General features: G+C 37.5%; 2 protein-coding genes across 10 annotated transcripts in view; one reads left to right on the forward strand and one right to left on the reverse strand.

Annotated features, from left to right (window-relative positions):
* Positions 1-24732, forward strand: part of LOC105233621 (glutamine-dependent NAD(+) synthetase) — a 166228-nt gene that overhangs the window by 20937 nt on the left and 120559 nt on the right. The window lies entirely within an intron of this gene.
* LOC105233622 (cytosolic carboxypeptidase Nna1) overlaps positions 1-24732 on the reverse strand; it is a 151204-nt gene that overhangs the window by 20361 nt on the left and 106111 nt on the right. For 6 of the 8 annotated variants that reach the window (XM_049456279.1, XM_049456278.1, XM_049456280.1 and 3 more), the window contains exons 3-8: positions 15292-15444; positions 8466-9646; positions 6021-6167; positions 5641-5764; positions 5284-5421; positions 102-382 (exon numbers count right to left, since the gene is read on the reverse strand). In XM_049456279.1, the coding sequence (XP_049312236.1) occupies positions 102-382; positions 5284-5421; positions 5641-5764; positions 6021-6167; positions 8466-9646; positions 15292-15444 (2024 nt within the window). The remainder of the gene's footprint in view (positions 1-101; positions 383-5283; positions 5422-5640; positions 5765-6020; positions 6168-8465; positions 9647-15291; positions 15445-24732) is intronic. The other 2 variants (XM_049456281.1, XM_049456284.1) reach the window with 2 other exon arrangements.

Raw genomic sequence — 24732 nt, forward strand, 5'->3', positions numbered from 1 at the left:
TAAAATATTCGAGAAAGAGAAAAGAAGTGAAGATAAAATCTTTAGTTTCGCAAAATATAAGCACTTTTGCCGTTATCTATGCGTGGGCCAAAGTAATTTACCTTTTAACCATGGCTTTTGTATACCAAATGGAGGGGTATGTTTCCCGTATAACGGTGCGATATTGGCGATTCAGATCCTTGCCCGTCAATGAGTTGCGCGTATTGCCCACAATCACCCCATCCGGATTGAGCATTGGTATCAGCTTGAAAATGAAGCGATGACGCAGTCGTTTGGCTGCCAAAGTGTCGCCGGTGATGAAGTCCATGAGGCCCTTCATCATCCACGAAGCAGGCGTTTCGCTGGGATGTACACGCGCTGAGACAACGATTGCTTTCTTTTTCTGCAAATGTAAAGGAAATTTGATTTTTTTAATAATAATTTTAAAAATTTTGTATACATTTTTATATGATTGAAAATTTTGAATTATTTTCTAAGGGTTTCGAAAAATATACATATATATTTTGTGAAACAAAGCACTGATTTAATGATTTTAATAAAGAGGTATATTTTAATTTAAATCGTCTTCCTCCACCTAGTCTTTCAAACGCACTAAAAGTCTTCCTCTGCCTCCTCCGGTGGGTACTGCCTCGAATACTTTCAGAGATGCAGTGTTTTCGTCCATTCGGACGACATGACCTATCCAGCGTAGCCATCTTTTTTTTAATCCGCTACTAATGTCGTCGTAGGTCTCATATTCGCTGTGACTAATGTACAAAGGACCATAAATCTTTCGCAGAACCTTTCTCTCGAAAACTCAGATGTTGTTATCGTCCATACCTCTACACCGGGTGCTGTTTTCATAGATACCCTCCATATGTAGAAGTGGTCACATCGTCCTTTTCTTCCGTCGGGGCGTGGGCGCAAATCAGCGATACTCGTCTCAGTCCTTGTCTCGTCCATCGTTCTTCTCGGACGAAATTGTAATCCATAATGCATTTTTCAAGGTCGTCATCAAAAGCGGAGTCTCTCGTCCAAGGCTTTTAACGTGGCGGGTCTCAAACCTCACTTTGGCCTTCAAACAGATGTTCTTTGGCTACCCAGAGGATACTTGATCCAAGACCGGAAGTCGTGAGCTGCATACGCCATACGTAAAATAATCGTTTCAGGCCATTCCCAAGTGAATGCTACTAAGAGAACTTTTCTCACTTGTATGAACTTCTACATATGATTCCATCTTCCCTTCTTCAATTACATACAATGACTTAATACCAAAAGTTTCCTTTTTTTTTGTAAAAACTTCTGTCAATGATAATTTTGACTCAGAGATACTTTGCTTGAAGTAACCCATGTATAACCCTTACAAATTTATTAGAAAACTGAAAATTTGTGCTGAGAGGAAATTATTCTTGAGTTTCAAACCTTGAATCACTCTCGAATCGTTCTCGAATTTTTTTAAGTAATTTTGCAAATAATATGTACTAAAAGCTTCGTTTATCGACTTTAATACCGAAACTCTCAATCTGACTTAGATTTGTCAATCTTTGCAGTGTAACGAATCGAACAAACAACTGGTATAAATCAAATAGATTGGTATAAACTCTCTCTAAACACTCGCAAGTGCTGAATTAGTAGAAGAATTTGTTGTTGCTTTCATTCGTAAATGTTTTCACAAGAGAGAGTGGAGCTAAAAAGTTGCGAGCAAAAGAGTGGTGAATCGAACAGATAGCTGGTATAAATCAAATGATTGACATAATCATACATAAGTAGAAATAGAACAGTACGGTATTCTACCTAATTAAAGGGGTACTAACACGGTCTCCAGCAGTGAATTCAATTTTAACACTTTTTTGTTGGTTAGTTGGTTCGATAGGTGTCAAAGAAGTGGTGAATCGAACAAACAACTGGTATAAATCAAAGCGAGTGGTATAGTATCTGAGATCCAAATACCCTCTTGTGTTGAATACAACTGTAAAACTTCGCTTTAATTCACAAACAAGCTCTTCACCAACCTTCTACTCTAAGAGTTCCAAATATTTAATCTAATCATAGGCATAACTGTTCTCGTACGAATTTTCCACATAAATTCCATAGTAAATAATTCACACAAATTAAATCACCCTCCGTGCTGTGTTCGGCGATTTCCTGCTGCTCAAATAACATAACTCAAATGAATTAATAAAATTGCATGTAAATTTGATACAGCGTATCCCTGTGGGAATGTTTAGATAATAACTCATAATCAAAAGTACATAAGGATCATCAATAGTATATCAAAAGCATGCTTAATAAACTACTTCAATGCGATTACTACATGCTAATGTAATTTGCTTTCACATACTGTATATACATACATATGTATGTATAAACAAATATATATACCCATACTTACAGACGAAAATTACTGAGAATTCAGCTACCTGCTGATTGCTCAAACAATTTTGCATGCCTCTGCATGTGGCACAGTCGTATGCCGTATGCCGAAAGCTCTTGAAGCAGGCAAATAGCAACTTGCAACATGGGACCGGAAGTCATTACGTTGCTAATCGAGGATTATGTATGAGCTCATTGCAGCAGAATCAGCTTTAGTCAGCGTTTATGTGCTGCCAGAGACTTCAACCGCACATTTAGGTATACATATGTACATATGTATAAAGAATTAAGATATGTCTACTAATTTTTGAGCTTAGAAGCAGCGACGTGTAAGCTTTTGATAAAGTAGTCTATATTTGTAGCGATCATATGTATATAGCATATGCACTTTATATATACCTACATACATATATTACGCTATTTGTACAAGGTTCGTATTTACAGTTACATAAAAAATTCATGTGCAACATTTTCCGTCGTCGAATACTTTAAAAGCTATAAATTTTTGCATTTAATTTTCAGCACATTTAATTTCATGCTTTTGCATAAATAATAGCGGTAATTTCTACTGCGCTTCGCTATTCTAGTGCTTCTTCTTGCTTTCATGCAGAAAGCGATAAAAACAGAATTTATAGCACACAATGGACGAAGATTATTGATGGTCGGAAAGCGAAAGATTGCAAGATGACTTAATGGAGCAATAAGAAAGAGACTTGCTGTGAGACAACATAAATATATTATTAATAAATTACTTGGGTATCCTTGGGTTTGTTTCGTTATTTTGATTAGCTTTTCAAATGAGTTAATTCCTTTTTCATTTGTGGAATATAAACAGATCAAAATTCGTAAACGATGAGACGAAAAGAAAAAAATTTAAAGACCATCTGAGGTCTCGAAGAAAAATGGCAGAGATGTGATTGAATTTCTAAAGGTTAAACACCCGGAAAAACTACGAGACCTATGGAAAGAGATATATGACAATCTTATACTACATTTTGACAAAAAAGTACCCGGAAATTGTATTTTGCTAAATTGGTAAAACTGTCCTTAATTACTTTTCCAAATATGAGCGCCATCTGTCGAACAGTTTGTTTACAGGAGCTGCTTAAGTCGTTATACTTCACAATTGCATCGCGATTTTTACTATATCGAACAAAGACTTTGTCTAAAATTTTGTATTTCTAACTAAATTTCGTGTGCGAAATCGTTGCGATTGTTGGAAAGGCTTACGGCGATTCAGTTTAAAAAAAAACACAAGCCTATGAGTTGTAAAGAGCCTTCAAAGACGGTCGGGAGTTCGTGGAAGGCAAGCCCCATCCTGGACGACCTTTCAATTGATGAAAATATTAAAAAGTGAAGAATATGGTGCTTGAAAATCGTCAGACAAGTGATAGAGAGACGGCAAGAGCGCTAGATATCTGCCACGAGCCCGTTAGAATGATTTTGGTGGATATTTTGGATATGAAACGCGTTCTTGCTCGATTCGTCCCGATAAAGCTGGATTTTTTTTTCAAATAGTTCGGTACTCTATTTGAAAAAAATGCAGCTTTATCTGGTCTCTTTGGACATGCTTGATGGTGCGAATTCTGATCCCACATTCATGGAGAGCATTACATCTGCCGATGAGGAATGTGTTTATGAGTTTGACATGCAAACAAGTCTACAATCATCGGAGTGGAGGAAAAAACGAGCCGAAACCAAAAAATCTACGCCTAAGCCGCTCAAAAACCATGGTGATCCTCATACTGTTTTTCGATATTCGTGGTTTGGTGCATTATGAATTTGTTGTGGACTGAAAAAGGATCAATAGGGAGTTCTATTTGGCCGCATTGAGGCGTTTGCATGAAAACATCCGTCGAAAACGCCCGGACTTGTGGAAGAACAATTAATGAATTTTACGCGTTGAAAATGCCCCATAGCATAGAGCCACGGTTGTGGTTGTATTTAAAGCCAAAATCGCAGTGATTACCCTCGATCAATCACCGTATCCACTAGATTTGGCTCTGTGTGATTTTTACTTGTTCCTCAAACAGAAATTGCCGCTCCATGGAATACATATTCAGTCAATCAAAGAGATAAAACAAAATTCACCGAATGACCTGAAGGCTATCCCAAAAAATGCTTCAAAATCCAAACCTTTGTTGTTAGAAAATCCAGAAATTGATTAAAAAAACCTTAAAGTAATGATAATCGAGGTAATCTAAAAGTAAACTGGACGTTATCGAGCATTTTCAGCTTGGCTCAATAACTGCGAACTAAAAGTTGATTGAAATTATGTGTTCATGAAATTTTTATCGAATTATAGAAAAAATATCAAAAGTGTTTTATGTAGATATAGAATATCGATTACTGTTGATCAGGCCTAGGAGTATACAAATATTTCGAAATCGGTATAGTTCGGCTTATATGTATATGCTTGTGAACTTAATCGGTTATATGAATTCGGCTAACAATCGTGTTTTCGGTTTTCTTATTTAAAAAAGGTGGCAACTCCCGAAAAAAATTTATTCAAAAGTATGTTTTTCTAAAACCTCTTCACGTTGTAATATAATAATTATTTTAAATTTTATGTTTGAAAATGTGGCAACCCTTCTAAAATAAAAATAAATGGTACTGTAAATTTTTATTATTCTGTGCCATTATCTTTTAATTTGTTTATATTTTTGGTAAAATTTTAACAGGTGGCAACCCTTTTTACGAAAATATTTCTCACATATAGTTTCTAAACTCTTTTCTTCTAATGAAAATATCAAAATATGAAATATAGAGTACTATATTTATATGGCAACTACACTCCAAAAATTTTTCCAGGTGGCAACCTTTTTTACGAAAACACATAAATATTTTTTAAACTCCCTTGTAATGTAAATAACAAAATAAGTAAAATGGATTACAATATCTACATAGTACATATGTGGCAACCACACTCACCCTCATCGCTTCCTCATCCGCCACCGGCGCTGTCACCGTTAAATAATACACATTATTACCCGCAAGCGAGCGACACAAAAGTCTTAATTTACAAAATTTCGATTTGACAGGATCCTTTTGTATAGTCATCAGATAATCCTGCAAAAAAGCATTAACCATCACATGTGAAAATTGAGTATTAAAATGATGATTGTCTGGCTTTATTAATTAACTCTCACACACACACACACACAGTCGCAAATACGAATTGGCCGCACTCGAAGGCAACCCAAAGGTCCTTATGAGGCCAATGAGGGTCTCGAGTGTCCACACACTTTCATATTTACACGGCTGCTCATGTGTGTTTGTTGCACTCACCTGCAAGTCGCTGTAGGTGTACGGGTAGCTGTGTGCGAAGTACACCGTATCGTTGTCGTGTTTAAATTCAATATTAAACGTTAACGTGTAGGAGCTATTCTCGTCCTCCTCCTCGGATGGTGTGCTGCAAAGCAAGATAGAAGACAAGCAGAGAGTGAGGGCGAGAGAGCAAGGATGTGGGAAATTTAAATCAACACATTCACGGGAGATTACAAGGCATTGCCATGAAAAATGGACTATAATTGGAATTTTCATTTGAAATGCCTCCAACACACTCACACACACACCTACATATGTGTATGTATACTCGTACATACATATAAATAAATATGGCAGTGTCTGCTTGGCAGCGACTGCGTCTGCCATCATAATAAACTCACTCATCATCATTGCGATAGTAGGCGATATTTGTGCCACAACGCCTCCAGCCCTCGTTTATCTGCTTGGCGCTGATGGTCGAATACATGAGCGGGCGCATGCCATCGTTGTACAGGCTATCCGATTTCACCAGGTTGACGATGGAAAACCTTTTGCGTCATGGCGTTGATGGTCCGTTATGCATGTTGTGTCGTGTTAACCGTTTGCATGTTGCACAGTTGCACACGGTGGCACGAGTGGCGAGGGCGCCGGAGACACGTTGCAGCATCGTCAGCAGGCGTCGTTGGCGTGTGTGCAACATGAACGAAGCAATTTGAAAGCGGAAATGAAATGAAAAAACATTTTTTTTGCAAATTAGTTGGCGTTGACCAGTGGAAAATTGGAGCATTGCTATGGGTTGTATGTGTGTGGCCTTGATGGGTGTGATATGGGTGCATGTATGGTTGTGGAATATGTATGATCTGTACGAGTTCCAATCAAAGGATGAGTGGAAAATGGTTGAAAATTGATTCCTAATGGTTATCAATGCTGTCGAATTTCAAGTGATGTTGGTAATCTATGAAAACTGACACTTGTAAATATATAGTTTGTATGTTAACTTCGTGTGCGAGATTTGTGATACCTGAAATTGAACGTCATGTCGATCTCCTTTGAGGCTTTAAGTTGAAAATCTAACGTTGACGAACGAGCAACGCTTGCAAATCATTGAGATTTTATTACCAAAATCAGTGTTCGGTTCGAAATGTGTTTCGCGCTTTTTTATCGACAAATTTTGTTCAGAAGATGAGGCTCATTTCTGTGTAGAATGGCTACGTAACGGAAAAATTGCCGCATTTGGGGTGAAGAGCATTTACAGAAGCCGTTCAAGAACTGCCCATTTTTCATCCCGAAAAATGCACTGTTTGGTGTGGTTTGTACGCTGGTGGAATCATTGGCCGTCAAAGATGCTGTTGGAAAGCAACGTTACGGATAATGGCGATCGCTATCGTTCGATGCTAACAAAGATCCAAATTCTAAGAACTGTCACTTGGTTATACCCGTCCTGCTATATGGCGCTACATGCCACACAGCTCGCGATGAAATGGCCATTTTGAAAAACTTCGGACAACAATTCATCTCGACGCAGTATCCGCAGGGGAACCAAGATCATGCGATTTGCACGCCGTTTAGAGATCAGTTTTGTGGGGCTACGTCAAGTCTAATCTACAGAAATAAGCTGGCAACTATTCCAGCTTTGGAAGACAACATTTCCAAGAAATTCGGGCTATTCCGAACGAAATGCTCGAAAGAAGTTGCGCGCAAAATTTGACTCGGAATGGACCACCTAAGACGCAGCCGCGTCAACATTTAAATGAAATTATCTTCAGTAGGGAATGTCATGAACCAATCTAACGTTTCGAATAAAGAACCGATGAGATTTTGCAAATTTTATGCGTTTTTTTTTAAAAAAAGTTCTATCAAGCTCTTAAAAAATCATTTGTGAGTTTATATGTACAATTTAGCTTCGTGTGCGAGATTGTGATACCTGAAATTGAGTTCGTAACTCTCATTTTGAGGCTTTAAGTTGAAAATCTAACGTTGACGAATGGAGCAAATTAAGAGATTCTTTAAATTTTCTAATTGGAAGTGAACAGTATTCATTTCGGAAAGCTAGAAGACTCCTTTGTGGGGAGGATGAAGTTACCGTTAGGGTGGAAATGTTCTGATAAATTGTCATCGAGGTCATCCAACGGTAGGCTGAGGAAACGTGCTGTTTCGACGGGGATGGACGATAGGGATAGGGGTGTCAGATGTGGGGGGTTAGCTGGGCATGCCAAAAGGTGGTTAGAGTCATGCGTGGACAATTCCAACGCCAGTCGGTGCTGCGTTACCGGAATTGACAGTGATTTTATCCATCTGAGGACTGTTTTATCGGAGATATAACCGCGTTTGGATCGGTAAGTTTTAGATTATGAAGCCTCCTATTCATCAGCGCTCTCTTCTATGTAGTTAATGCCGAAATTTCGGATAGGTTTTTCATAAAAATGAAGCAGTCACTCGGAGTCTGCCTTAAACTTGTAAGACTCCTAATTTTAAAAATATGGGATGACTACACAACTTGTATAATTTGTGAGCTGAAACGTGATCTCAATCTCAGAGAACTTCAACGAGTCGGTAACCATGTAAGAATTACATGATTAAGAGCATGTTTGGGACAGAAAATCTCTCGAGGGAGCTCATATACTTTAAGCCGTTAAGAAAAAGAACAAAATATTTGACTAAATATGAAAATCATATCAAACTAGTATTAGAGAGACTCTTCATCCCACCGATCCATCTCTCCAGGAATTAAGTACCAAATTCGACGACTATAGCACCCTTCGATATCAGTTGATCCAATTTAAGAGTTACTTGTTGATCTTTGTTGTAAAATAATTAGCTGTAAGATACGGCATAACCTCACTTACCTGTAAATAACATTCTTTCTCGTACGACGCACACGAAAGTAGAACCATTGCTTCGAGCGGCTCGTATACAAATCCGAACGCAAGTGCAGCTCATAGTAGGTTTGTGTAATCATCACCGCCTTCGCCAGATTGCCCGACTCGAAACGCGACTCGAATTCCAATCCGTCATATTCCTCCGCGCTGCAGGGATGACAATTCATCAGTATCTTGGAGCCACCAACCGCTGAGCGACTAAACTGAATGTCATATAATGAATCAGAATAGACAAGTTCATTATCTCTATTTGGAACATAACTGTTATATTGATTTTCTGTATGAATAGTATTTTTGCTTCTGAAATCATAATTCACATTTAAGTCTACACTCTGCAACTGCGAACCGTTTGAACTAGACGTATTCGAGTTCGGTTTGAAGACCTGATTGTGTGCCAATATTTCCGCCAACTGCTTATTTAGGGATTTTGAATTTTGCTCTTTCGTTTTTACCGCCGCTTGTTGCGAGTTCATGTTCGTCGCGGTTACCGTCTCACGCAATGTCTTGCTACCGTCATCATCATCATCGTCCTGGCCTTCATTAAAATTTGCCTCAATATCAATGTCACTGCTTAAGCTACTACTACTACTACTACCGCTACTACTATCACTAGTCTTAGTTATTTGGGAACCTAAATCGCCTGGCGGCTTGCTAAGTGCGTTAGGTTTGCTTTCAGTTAATTTTACCGGTGCGATCGGACGCGTCGGTATGCTTGGTAGTGGCACATCTTCGGGAAATCTAGCTTTACCCTTAATGGCTGTTAAGTCTTTGCCAAATTGACTTTTAATATAAGTGGGCGTGGCTGGCTGATACTCTGGCGATTTGCTAGCCCAAATATCATCGATGTCATCGTCATCCGCCTTTTCCTCGATGACATTGGTTAATGTCTTGGCTATGTCCTTCACTTCATTCTCCTCATCGTTGTCATCGTCCGCATCATCATTATCATTCTCATCGTCATCTTCATCATATTCGTCATAGGAATTGCTGGACGATCGTCGTTCCATGCTAGCCAATAGCTTCGTGAATGAATTTTTCAATTTTAACTTACGACGATCGGGTGTGCTGCGATCGGGCGAAGAGCCACGTGACTCCGAAGACGATATATCCGAGTCGCTTGACGAATTTTGTGCTTTAGACTTTTTCTTCTGTGCATTTTGTGGTATTCAGTGCAGTGCAGTTGTTTTTGGTACATAAAAAAGCCAAATAAAAAACATACATAAAACAAATTATAAGTTAAGGAAAGTATGTCAAAGTATAAAAATAAAAAATGATAAATAAATTTCTAAAACAATTGTAAATAGTTTAAATATAAGACAAAATCTTCGAGAAAATTTAGATAAAAAATAAAATCTCAGCATTCCACAAACCGAACTTTCAACTCAAAACAGTTGTTGGGGTTCCAAAAAATACTTTTTCAACCTTTAATTTAAGCTAAGAATATTGCTAATTTATCAATGTACACAACCGAATTTACAGCCTAGACGACAATCAGCAGAGTTAAACATAGCCAAATTTTCAGTGTAGACAACAACCCGCCGAGTTTTTTTTCCAGTTTCAACTCGATTAAAATACCTTTAAGTAGTAAACGTTGTAAAATAAAGCTTTGATTTTGTAGATCAGTTAAATCGAATTAAATTAGCGCTTTAATTGAGCAAGGCCCGATAATTGGTCAGTTAACTCTGTTGACGCAGGGTATTATCAAAGACCGAGGTTTATAAAGAAATGTTTTGAACTACGGGGTAACCTATATATTTCTATAGAACACAAATTGATGCTTATGTCCAAATCGGTGCACAAAGAAACACATCTAGAGACGTAACAGATTTTTCAGCCTCACCTTGTCTAGGTCTCAGCTGATCATGCTTCACCTTACGGTGTCTCAATAAATTAAATATTGCGATTTGCTTTGTTTTTAGTTTCGCCGTCTTTTGCAACATTTGGCGTACTTGAACTAACGACGACATAGACTGCCTCTCCACCTCCTCCGTCACAAAATAGCAAAAAATTTCCCAAAACACTTTTGCTTTCTTTAAACGTGTAGGAAGTGAATACCGAGCAAGTCACCTTTGCATTGTAGACAAGCAGACAGTCGAAGGCGTGAACGCGAATAATTGCCAAGAAGAATAAGAGTGAGAAGAACAAGTAAGGAAGCGCTAAGTTCGGGTGCAACCGAACATTTTATACTCCTGCAACATGCAAGAATCAACGGCAGGGAAATTCGTCAAGGTGTAAAACGTCAACCAGAAATCAACGCAGTTATGTATATATACAGTTGAACTTCTCTGACTCGAATCATCATAATCCACAAACAAACTTCGAGTTAGAGAGACTTCGAGTGATGGAAGCAAATTTGTATGAAATTTGACTTCTATTGCCAATTCATAATCCAATTCGTGCCAAAAATATGCGGTTATCATTGAGCGGTAGCGATTCCAATTCATAGTAACACGTCGATCTTAATCATCACGGAGGAAAAAGTACGTCGCCGGCTCATAAACCATAAAAACCCGTACATTTTTCGGGATGGTTACTATACATAGAGTAAATGTGGCCTAACCAAAATCGCATATTTTGCTTATTGACGAAGCCGTTCAAGAGCCTCATTGCTGAAGATGATTGTTCGATGAAAATCCGGATAATTTTTAAGTGGTTGCTCAGCCCAATTCACGAACATACGATGATTCTGGTAGTCAAGAGACCTCAGTTCTTGCGTCAATTTGATCTTGTAAGGAAATAGGACAAAATATTTTCGCGAAATTCTCCACAACGACGTCACAGAAACTGATTTTGGTCTTCCTCAATTGATGCGCTAGTGGCAGCATTATTCTCGACACAATGACACTTCTTAGTCTCACTGACACGGCAACATTATGTAATAAAATTTTTCCACTAGACGCTCAATTGTTGGTCTGACAGGACGATTATGACGACCATAAAGTGGACATAGCGCTCTTAAAGTTGAAGCCACTCCGAATTTCGTTAGTAAATTTTAATAATTTCGACTCGTTGTTGGATCGTATATCTTTCCACGATAAAATGGCAAACTTTACTGAAGAGAAATGTCAAAAGAGCGGGGAAAAATATGGTGTCTACTTTTACAGCGTCCCTAATGAAAAACCCTTTATATAACCCTATATCTATTTTGATTAGTTTTAGGTGACACGTAAAACCGTTATGTGAACAAAACTATTATACTCTGTAGCAAAATGTTGCAAGGGTATAAAAATTGAAAAAAAAAATATTGGCAAACGGAAGCAAAGAAGTTCATTAACGCCAGCGGCCCGAGGAATATTTACAAATGATTACAAATGCAAAAGAAACAATTTAAATTGTGTAATCTTTGGCGGCGATTTGCAGCACAGCAAAGAGCTTGCACGGTCAGACAAAGCAGGCGGCAGCAGTCGTGACGTCATTGGTTGAGTTAGGTCACAGTGGTCAGTAAGCCAAATAGACGATGACGAGCGATGCTGGCTGTCTACTACAACGCAAGCAAATATATATATATGTACATATATACATATGTATGTATGTATATACATATATATACTCAAATATATTTATAAACAAACACCGCACAGCGCGACCTGACACATCGCCTCGTAATGCCATTGACAATGGCAATGACAGACCCGTGCCGCAACAGCAACAGTCGATGCTACCACTTGTCCCCGCCATCCCAGCGCGATGACGCCGTCAACATCGGCGCAAAAGCCACTCTATTTGTTCGCACAATTCATGCGCGCTTAATTTCATTTAAATTTAATTCATTTTAATTTCATTACATTCGGTTATCGTGTGAAATTGCGTCGTTGTTGTTGTTGCGCTCATTCACAATTGATTCCCTTCGACAATGGACGCGCTAACTGTTCATTTGATTCGCCGCCACTCGGCATTGCTATTGTTTTTGCTGGCCGCCCGTGCGCTGGCAAACTTTTCATCAATAACAACAACAACAATGGCAACAACGGCCCACACAATTCGATTTTATTTTTGCGAGTAATTAAATTTTCGACAAACGGCCGCCACGCCCCGCTACAAATTTCATTTAGCATATTGCAACCAGTCAAGCGTGAACACATTAAAATTCTCTCACACACACACATACATACATACAAATACTTTTTGGTGAGTTATAATTGCGTGTTGCTGTTGTTTTTGCCTCTCCTTTTGCTTAGTCAACTGCAAAACGCCAGAAAGTTTTGAACAATTTGCGGTCGCTTAACGTCCGCACACAGACAGACAGGCACACGCATACAACTGCAGGTGCCAGCATTTGCACGCGCTCAAATTGAATTGCCACAAACACACACACTCTTACACATTTTGAATGGGCGCCCAATTATTTAATAGATTTTTCGCGCCATATTTGCCGCGCGCCGTTACAGTTTATTGAACCGTTGGCTAATTAGCGGCAGCTGTTGCCACTGTCACAATCAGCATTTGGCGCCACACGCGTCACCATTATTCATCTATGTATTTGTAATGAGAAGTTAAGACATATAATTTGGCATAACTCGGCCTGCTCGAGGAATAATTCGTGAAATAGGAGTAGTCGATTGTTTCCCAGCCGATTCGAATGTTTACTTGCCTTGATTCTTAAGACTTAAATCGATATCTGTCTTCGTAATTAGAGTTACAAGTGTCTTAGAAAGCGAATCGACTATAGTTGGTCCAATAATAAGGCCTCTGTGTTGTCATAGAACCAGAATTTGCTCGGGTGTCTGCTTAGTCTTGAGACAAAGTCGACAATACGGGAAAGTCCATGCATATAAAAGCGTAGGCAGTTGAGGTTCATGCTGTTCGAAAGATGGATGTTAATTAAATTGTTTGGAAAGTAGTTAAATTTTGCTTCCTTTATACACCTTCATGCTTTGCAAGTTCCACAGTTATCCACTTAGTAATCGAGCGTCACGAAAAATGGTGATCAAGTTCAACAAGAGCCTCCAAGGTGAGAGAAAAGTTTACTAAAAAGTCTAAACATTAGTTTGTAACCTTCTATCGCCGTGGATTAACTAGTTTACTCTTACAGTTTCAAGTATTTTGAGATTTTCCTTAACAAGCCAAGTTATTTTCTTCGAATTTTCGTTTATACCTACGTGAAACTTCCACAATAGGATTGAGGTTGATTGACTTCGTCGGGGCTGGAAATGCGGTTATCTATACCACTAGATTCCGGTGGAGAGAAATTCATCAACCTATGGTATCTGCCTGCCTCCGGATTGAAAAGTCACCAACCATATCGATCATGTTGTGATAGGCGGAAGACACGTCTCCAGTGTTTTAGACGTGAGTACGCTCCGAGGTCCTAGCATTGTTTCAGATCACTATCTTGTTGCAGCGAAGATACGCACATGCTTCCGTGCAGCAAGGTCGAAGGTCTAAGTGGAGAGAAAGCGGATAGCCTACCTCGCAATGTTGCGGTCTACCACAACACGGGCGGGAAAGATACCGATAGTTGTAGAGGCAAGCGAGAAGTATTTGCAGACAAAACAAAAGAGAGGCTGAAATGCGTGAATATGAAGAGATTGACAAGCTAGCCGATAGGGGAACGCTCTAAAATTCTACAAAAAGATGTGGCGACTAACAGAAGGTTTGAAAACCGGAGCGTACTCTTGTAGAACCCCCAGAGGTGATCTGGTGACGGATGCCCAGATAATACCACAATTATGGAAGGAATACTTCTCCAGCCTGCTGAATGACAGAGATGGTGAATTCGACTCCCCAATCGATGACGATGGAGCAGATGTAGCAATTACCCGTCTAAAGAACAAAAAAGTTGGATTGCCGGCCGAGCTAATCAAACACGGCGGCGTTTGAACTGATAGGGAGCATGCATTAGCTTCTTTGTAGAATATAGTCGGATGAAAGCATGCCCGATGATGAAAATTTAAGTGTGCTCTGCCCAATCCACGCAATGGGAGGCCCCACAATCTGCGCCAACTACCGTGGGATAAGTCTCTTCAACCTCGCATATAAGTTTCTATCGAGCTTACTGTGTGAAAGATTAAGACCCACCGTCAACGAAATGATTGGATCTTATCAGTGTAGCTTCACGCCAGGAAAATCAACAACTGACCAGATCGGTCCTGCGCATTTTAGAGAGAAATGTTCTGCGGAAGATTTATGGTCCCTTGCGCATTGGCAACGGCGAATACCGCTGAAGATGGAACAATGACCCTTATGAGATATACGACAACATTAACATAGTTCAGTGAATTGAGAGATTTTGAGGGTAATATGAAGTACAAATATCCTGATTTTCTAGCGAAATTGTTTATACACAATTCGATATTATATTGTTTACAAAACTGCCATGAATTGAACATACTGTATATGCAAGGGAGGGCATCGTAGTTAAGCACCAAAGCTTCGAATAACAGGCAATTTAAGAATCCGACGACCTCGGAATTTAAAAGTCGCAAAAGCCCAAAATAACTCAAACAAAAGTTTTGATTTAGAAAAGTAAAAAATATTTAAAAATTTCGAAGTCAAATGCTGGGGTTCAAACTTTTTTGAAACTCAAAATTAAATTGCTCGAAATACATTCAAATATATATACAAATACAACATAATGTAACTCAAACAAGTTAATAGAAATAAATTATAAATGAAATTGCAAACAGAGCCATAAACATATACTTAATGACAAACTACAAGCAGCTCCTTTAATATTTTATATAATTTAATTGACAGCTCCACAAAGTAAATATACCCCTATATACATTTGTAGGATAGTAAATAGAATTATACGAAAAACACTGTGTTTATTAAAACTCGTTTATAAACTTACGTAATTGACAGCGCTAACGGGATTGTAATTGAAAACGATCACACCATTCTCTTCACCCACCGGACGCGGCTTTAATTCGTGTCCCGATGGCTGATTGTAAGGTTCCGGCTGCGCTGGTACATAGGGTATATGGACAATACGCTCCTCAATGACCTAGAAAAAGAGCGAAAGAAAGCAAGTGGGGAGAAAATTAAATACATTTTATTATGCAAATGGTCCAAATATTAAACTGAGTTATTTTAATTGTTCTTGCTGCAATAAATTTTAATTGTCTTTGATTAATCGCACAAGTTAATGATAAAAGATTTATGCGAGCGCTTATTTGTATTCATAATCACACGGATTTCATGTGCCAAAATATGCCTCGGGTTTTTGAAAACGCTCTCGTATATTGTACATGACAATCGTCTTGTTTGGTAACCGCACTTTCGCTAATGTCGAAATTAATTAAATTTGCTAGCCATTAGCTCGAAATAGAAAATTCAACAATAAAATATTACAGTAGTTAACACATTTTTAGAAATGTTGCTAATAAGTTTTTAATTTGTACTGGAGAGTGAAGAAATAGTAGTATAGGGTACGGGGTAGAAAGAGATATCAATGAGACTCTATATCTTTGTTTTGTTTGGTATGTCTGGTATATTGCTTTTGTAATTTAATCCGAAAATTTCAGCTATCCCTGTACACTCAATATTTCAATATCCGCATAACTAATAGCAAAATTTGGATAGTCGGATATGCGAAAATAATAAAATATCCGGATATTCATTAAATACTGAGTTATCCATATTATCCTAGCTTTATCCGTTGCTGCAAAATTTTTAATCGCATTTTCATTTTATCAGAATTCTACCCTATGCATAATATAAGGAGGGAGTTTCTGATAAATTTTAATCATTTATCCATATTTTGTGAATTTTATCCGTTTCAACGGATAATATTATACAGGAGTTTCCGCGATAGTTTTTATCGGTTATCCACATTATCCAAATTGTATCCGCATATATAATATAATATCAGGATATGCATTAAATATAAGTTATCCATATTATCCGATCTTTGTTCGTTTCTGCTAAAGCTTTAATCGCGTATCCATGTCATCCAAATTTTACCTGTTTTCACGAATAATCTATGCATAATATTAAGCGTTTAGTTTCTAATAAAACGTTAATCGTTTATCCAATTGTCCGAATGTTATTTGTTTAACGTATGTACAATAGTATCTAGAGTCACGATGATAGTTTTTATCGGTTATCCATATTATCCAAATTTTATCCGCATATGTTTAAATATACTGTTACAGTATTAGTAATCTATCCAAATTATCCGAATTTTTTTCGTTTCTGAAAAAGCTTTAATCGCATATCTATATTATCCGGATTTTACCCGTTTGCACGTATTATGCATAGCATTATGCGGAAAACTTCTGACAAAATTTTAATCGATTACCGATTTGGATTGAAGTTTATCCGTCTCAATGGTTATTCATATTAACCGAAAATTAAATATAAATCCATATTATGCGAGCTTTATTCGTTTCAGCAAGTTTTAACCGCATTTCCATGTTATCCGAATTTCATCCACATCAACTTCCATATTATCCGAACTTACCCCATTTATGCAAACGTTTTTATCGGTTATCCATATTATCCGAGTTTTATCCCCATCAGCGATCTTATTTCTTACAAAATTTTAATCGTTTAACCATTTTGTCAGAAGTTTATCCGTTTCTACGGATAATAATATGCGATAATTTGTATCGGTTATCCATACTAACTGAATATAAAATATAAAGCCATATTATACGAGCTCTATTCGTTTCTGCATATTTTAATCGCATTTCCATGTTATCCGAGTTTTATCCGTTTCATCAGACATTATTAAGCGTGTAGTTTCTACAATAGTTTTTATCCGTTATCCATTTTATCCGCGTTTTATCCGCATCAACGGATAATCTGTGAATAATATTATGCTTATGTACCAACATTTTATTCGATTCCGTATTATCTGATCATTATATCGGTTTCAGTGGATAATTTCATTATAAATGGTATTTAATGATTTTTTTTTTGTTACACGGTGTAGTTTTGAATATGCTGTGAAATTTATGTGTTGTGGGCAAAAATAATTTGCTAAATTTCAAATTTCCATTTTCAATGATTTTACTCATATGGACATACATAGATCTGCATGTATATTACTAACCAGAGCCATATGACCTCATATTGTCCGTTTGAATTTTGAACTAATATTTCACCGTCATATTTACACATTTCGCCATTCTATTTAATATAATTTAAAATATCAGCAAATTAAAAGCGCACATACACCCACCACAGTCTCCTCGCGCACCCACACAAAATATATTGCTTGCACGCGACAACACTCGCCTATTCAGCTTGTTCAGCGAAGGCGCACATATAATTTAATGTATTATATAAAAGCTTTTCATGCATTCATATTTGCATATTGTGCATAATTTAAATTATGCAAATCACGCGCTTCACACTCGCGCTCACGTAATTCATGAACTAGTAGTGTCTATGAGTGAGAGCATCTATTTTATACAAGAGCACACAGCAGCTCACACCTTTACACCCTTCTTACAGTTATTTTGTATAAGTATGCATATTAAATAGTTGAAAGGTTCTTGCCAGAAATTTTTTATTTCTTCTTCATTGTGGCGCTGTTGGATTATGCTGCGTGGTAGCCCTGTAGGAAATTCTAAAAAAGTTGAAGAGTTTTTTAATTAAAGTTTTCAAAGTTTGGACAGTATGAATACCTATTTTTCTTTCTTTCTGTGATATTCATACCATAAATATTAAAATTTTAGGTTTTTTATTTTTAAAATAATTATAAAAATGTTAATAAATTTATTAGAAACAAAATTTATGACATTTATCTGTCAAGAATCTCCTATTAAGGGTGTTAATGAAGCGCCTGGGTAATCTTACGTACCCATAAAAATATTGTGAGAGTTCCAAATATATGATTTGGCAGCTCCAAGTCGTTTTTGTTGGTTTTCTTAAAGTTGTATAACTAAGTTTTCTATTAGAACACCCTATAAAATAATTATTATAGAAAATTGAAATTTAAAACTGACGCTTCTGTTGGGCACTACTTCATATACCCGTCTATATGTCAGACTAATTTCCATATATATCATTTAGTTCCATTAGTCAAAATATTTCCTACAGCGTCTCCACTGCCACGTGGTCGCTTTGATTGCCTTGTGCCAAAGTGGCGGGCGCACAATGTCGATTGGCGCTCGAGTCAAGTGCCGCACTTGGTGGGCTTGGGTTTCTTTAAGTGCACAGCAATTACCTTCCCTGAATGTCGTAACGCCCAGCTGGGTAACGCAATCGCCACTGTCTTCGTACCTATAGTTAAGTGTATATGTTTTCATATGTGTGTAAAAGCACATAAATATAAGATAATGGGAAGATGTTCTATGACTATGTCTTGCCTAATAGAATTTTCTCAGAAAAGAAGTGAAAATTATATATTTTACTAGAGAAATTTATAGAGAATCTTATAAAATGAATGATACCAGATACCCTCACACTTTATCTGGGAGGAAAGATTTGAAGTCAGGCTAAAAAAGAGTGGATTTTGCATGAGCACGCGATTCACAAGCGGAGCTTTCTACATCTATAGGACGGATCGAAAAGGGTTGATAAAGTGGGCGCCGGGAGCTATTGCACGGGGTTGAATCTCAGGCGTCCGTTCAAGCTGCAAGAATACTGCATAGCAGTTTCCAATGAGTTGGAAAATGACAAGCATCTAACCTCCTTGACCCATCTTGAGACCCAGCCTTCATTATTGGATAATATTCGATCGAATAGACCACGTCTAGCACACGGTGAAGAATTTATAGCGCCCGTAACTGAGGGTGAACAGGAAGACCGTGGATCAACTATGTGATGCCAGAAATTAAAGCTCGTGATCGCGGTGGCATTTGGTTCCAACAAGATGGCACCAAGATCGTATGATATTACACCGTTAGACTTTTCCAGGGGGTATATGAACAAGTCTAAAGAATATTTGCGGACAATCCTGCCTTGATTCAGTTCTTGGTGCAAAACATCACGCGAGTCATTCGTCAGTTACCAGCCAAAATGCTCGAACGAGTCATCGAAAATTGGACTCAACGGACAAATAATTATAGTAAAAGCAATAAAAATATTTTACAGTAGATTATAAGCGCTTCACCAATTCTCGTAAAACCTGTATTATTTTCAGCACCGATTATGCTCAACCATTATTTTCTTTACGCCATAAAACTTTTTCGGCTCCGCTGAACATAAAAATATTAACCTTCACTTCAATTTTCCAACAATCTCGCGAAGATAGCGCGAAATTATGCAGAAGAACTTTTCTTTGTCATTTCAAGTTTTTTCAACGAATTTTACCCAACTTTGTTAAGCCAGCGCGGAGGTTACAGTAGGCCAAGATTGCTACGACTAATTCATTCATGACTGATTTTGCTGCTGTCGTCGTTTGCTACTCGTTTTTCGCCGGCCTCCTTCGCACATAACACACTTATTTGACTTTCTGCTTAGCTGCTCAGCTTGCTGCTGCGGCTGTTTTGTACAAAAACAAAAATGACGTGCGCCCACAGTAGTTAAGTCTTTAGCCTGTTGACGTCCGTGGGTCCGCCGCCGTTTTATGATTATTTGTCATGCGACAGAAGTGGCGAGCAGCACTACCAAGGCTAATAAAAAGTTTACTTTAGGATTGCCACAAGTTTCTGCGAGACGAGCGCACCGCCGGCGCACAAGTCGCGCCCGCAAATAAATATAATCTGTGTGCAGCACAGAAGTTGGCTTACAGTAATATGTATAATCCTCAGAGCTATCGTCAGCGCCCTGCGAGATGTCGTTATGTTTATATGTATATGTATGACAAACTGTGGCTTCATTAATCTTCTACGACAACTTTCTATCTTCGGGCCGCCTTCTGCCATAAATTCGGTTGTCGCCTTCGGTCGTTGCTTCACTTTCTATGATTACTTTTGTGCTGGGCGCCTACCATTTCGCCACTTTTCTTGCCATTAACCTCGCACTCAGCACTCGGCCGCATGTGGAAATTGTTGATGACATTACGAGTCTAACTTTCTCGACTTTGGTCTTTTTGTTTTGTTATGCAAATTACTTCTGCTTCTTCTTATTTATTATTATTGCGAGCATTGCAGTTATTCTTTTCCTCATTACCAAGAGCTCTTCTGTGCCATTCTATTCCAGTAGTTATTGCTGTGCTTTTACCGTTGCTAGGCCGTTCAGCTCCGTTATAGACACGTCGGCAGCGGTCGTAATGAATACGTCGCATTTTGTGTCATAACGCCTTATTGTTGTTGTTAAGGCACTTTGTTATTGTCCCGAACGCAGTTGAAATGGAATTAGACAATGTACGAGTGCTGAGTGGCCGGAAGTAATTGCCTCAACTACATACTCTCAGTGCTTATTATAATCCTTTGTTAGATTGTCTGCCTCTCTCTCTCTCTTCTTTTGTTGTCGTGCGTTAATGCTTTAGCCTAGAGCGAATTTATGCTCGAGCCTATAATTTCTTGGTACTTTATGTGACAGTAAATTGCATTGAAAGAAATAAGAGTTGACTTGGAGAGACTTTAATTAGTGAGAACTGAACGGTTGGTTGCACTGGAAAGCAATTAAAAAGTTTTTAGAAATAATTTTAGTCGACTGAGATATGTGTGGCCTGAGAACGAAAGCTGTTGACGTTTTCTCTGACCGACAGTTGCCAATATTTCTTCAGTATCGGTGATATTTGGGCCGAATTTGGCTTAAGAAAATTTCGATAATGCTCTCGATGGAGTCAAGGCATATTGCTAACGTGATTTGTTCGAAGAGAAGAAAGATACTAAAAAAAATAAAAGAATAATCAAACGGTTAGACTTTTTACGCTTAGCGCTGTGGTCTGTTAGGTAGATTTGTATGATTACAAGGTCTGTCGCCCGAAAATTTGTCTTCGCTGAAACTTATGAGTCCGAAAGCTTAGTTGTAGTCCTTGTCATAGAGGCAAAATTTCGATCAATATCTTAGTAGGACGCCAAATTTGTCTTTTCTATGTAGGACGATGATTTTCATATTATTTTCTACTGGAATGACCTGTCTTTGGAAAGTTCTTCAGTTCAGTATGCGGTACAACCATTCTAATCTAACCAAACTTTATTTATTTAACCTTAAAAAATTATTCTGGCGAAGTTTGCAATGTATACTAATGTAAGTAAAAAAAAACATACATCAAAAAATTAAAATTGGCAGACAGGTGGCAACATCTTCAAACAAAAATATTTTTTGAAAAACTTCACTTTGATACATATAATGCAAGTTTTTGTTTAGTTTATGAATTTTATGGTATCGAAATTTTCAGCCAGCTGGCAACCCAATACTTGAAATATTTTTTACGGATCGCAACAGTTTTGGAAAATAGTCAAAACATATGTACTATATATCGTTTTTCAATCAATTTAGTTTCATACCAATTTGAATTAAGGTTAAAAACTTTTCAAATGTCTGGCAACTCACCAAAAATATTTTAAATTGTGGCAACGCTTTCTAAAAATAGCTAATTTTTTAACACATTTAGTTTTATGCTAATTTTTAATTGTAGTCTAAAAATTTTCAAATGTCTGCCAGCACAAAACAAAAATTTAAATAGGTGGCAACACTTTTTAAAATTATCTTTTATTAGCTCTATTTAACATTTTTAGTGTAATGATAATTTTGAATTATGGTTTAAAAAATATGAATGACTGGCAACTCACTAAAAATAATTTAAATTGGTGGCAACACTTTTGAAAAATATCTTCGAAATAAATCTTTCTTTAACTTATTTCGTACGGCGCCGTATTTATCTAATTTTGTTCAGTTTAAACTTTGATGTGTGAACGATTGTAAAAAAGTGGCAACTCTCTTCAACTATTTAAAATTTTCAACTGTAAATTTTTTTCGACTCATGAATTTGCCATACTCTTTGTATTATATAATAATTATGTTGTTTTGTCAATTTTACTAAATCGTAAATTTCAAACGGGTGGCAACCCTCAAACATATTTACCATACTAAACAGAGGATATGGTTTTTAACACTGGTAGTTTTTCTTGATCATATTTTTTTAATAAAAATTAAAAACAAATGGCAACCTTCTGAATTTTTTAATTCCAATCTGATCGCCATTAAAACTATTCATTCCAATTCTGTCTTCATGTTTCCGTTTAATATACTTCGAGCGGTACGAAATAGAATTTTATAGATTTTTCCACCATGCCAAGAAGTTTAACTTAAAAATTAATTTTCTGCACTTTTTTTTTGACTCCGGACCTCTCTTTTGAAAGTCATTTAGTCTCTTAAATGCTTCAGTTTTAAAGACAAAATCAATTTTTTATTCTCAAATTAATGTCCCGCTGTTCGATGTTCAACGCTCCACCACAGCTGCAAACTCAAACAGTAACCCACGTAGCAGGTAATCACGCCAGAGCTCTAACCGTCTTCGGTTTAGCATGCAAATGCCAAAGTTAGTGCAGATTAGTTGCTTGTGCTCGCTTGTATGAGGACATTAATGACTATAATGATTGTGAGTCATGGCTGTAGCGGCTTATGTTGTAGCTGTACGGCATGTCACGTGCATCACACATTAATTAAATGTGGTGAATTTGCGTTTAATTAATTTATGCGCTTCCCGTGCGCATCACTAAGTGCCGCTGTCAAATACAAAAGCACTTGTACCGAGCGAAAAGGCAAACAAAAGCACACAGCAGTCGACTGACTGAGTGACGGAAAGGTGGGGTGGGTAAACAGCAGATTTGGAACAGCAAAATTTCTAGGAATTAATTTGGCTCGTGCATACGCGCAGCGCTTATAAATAGAGCAACTGCTTATGCACTGTTATATGTATGTGTATATACATATATGTATATTAGGGTTACCGTTATTTTCTAAATTAATTTTTTAAAATTTTCCGCTCTACAAAGATAGTCTTGTTGATTTTTCCTATACTTTAAAGTAATACACAGTTAAAATTGTGCATCAAACGTACTGTATTCAAAACGTACACCATGTCGTATGAGTAAAACGGAATGTATAAATCACTTACATGAGCTCAGATTATTTGATGAATAATTTAAATTGCATATAACCTTTAAAGGAATGCTTTTATGAAAGAAGTTATTAAGTTAAGTTATTGTACAGCGGAAAATTTTGTATTTGAATATCACTTTTTCAAAATTGTAGATTTACTTGTTTAATGCAAACTTATATGGCAGCTATATGATATAATGATCCGATCTGAACAATTTCTTCGGTAAATGCACCGTTGCTTTAGGCAATAATCTATGCCAAAATTGGTGAAGATATCTCTTCAAATCAGAAAGTTTTCTATACAAGCACTTGATTTCGATAATTCAGTTTGTATGGCAGCTATATGCTATAGTCGTCCGATCTAAACCATTTCTTCGGAGATTGCACCGTGGCCTTGCACAATAACTCATGGAAAATTTTTTGAAGATATCTCTTCAAATCAGAAAGCTTTTCATACAAGCACTTGATTCCGACCGTTCGGTTTATATGGCAGCTACAGGCTATAGTGATCCGATCTGAACTATTTCTTTGTAGATTGCATTGTTGTCTGAGATAATCATCTATGTCAAACTTCTTGAAGTTATCTCGTCAAATAAAAGAGTTTTCCATACAAGCACTTGATTCCGACCGTTTAGTTTGTATGGTAGCTATATGCTATAGTGGACTGATAACAGCAATCTCCTCAAATGAGTAGCTGCTTGGGGAGAAAAGAACGTGTACAAAATTACAGATCGATATCTCAAAAACTGTTCATACATTTTGTATTTGGTCTGCAAAGTTTCCTTCTGGGTGCTAAAAACTACATGGAGAACTAATAACAGAACCTGTTCAGAATATACAAAAATCAACTTGTGAAATAACGAACACCCTAATGTATGTATGCATGCGTAGTCTTTTGCTTAAGCTGCGTATTAAGTGTGCTTACTGCCTAACTTTCCTCCCTTGCTACACCTTTCCTTGCCGCGCGTTAGTCAGTCAGTTCGATAAGACAAGTTAAGGTAAGTTGGAAAGAGTTTAGCTGCTTGTAATCACTGCGAGCTGCATAAGTCTTCTCATTTCATGTAGCACTTTGTCAAATCTGCGCCGATCTGATGGCGTGTTGGTTGTCTAACTATCTACACACACAAACACACACTTAAATAATTCCACGTTGTTTGATGAATCTTCTACTGCCATGTCGCACGTGACTTTTTGTCTTCTATTTGCTGCCTTGGCTTAGAGTTTGTTCGCCTCGCTCTGCTTTTGTTGCCTTATTTGTTTAACGGCATCTGCTAACTGTCGCTTTGCGCCACTGCTTGGCTTGGTAGAGTGTCTTTATTACTTGGTTATGAAAGTGGAGCAGCAT

Source organism: Bactrocera dorsalis, chromosome 4 (genome assembly GCF_023373825.1).
Source record: "Bactrocera dorsalis isolate Fly_Bdor chromosome 4, ASM2337382v1, whole genome shotgun sequence".
NCBI lineage: Eukaryota > Metazoa > Arthropoda > Insecta > Diptera > Tephritidae > Bactrocera > Bactrocera dorsalis.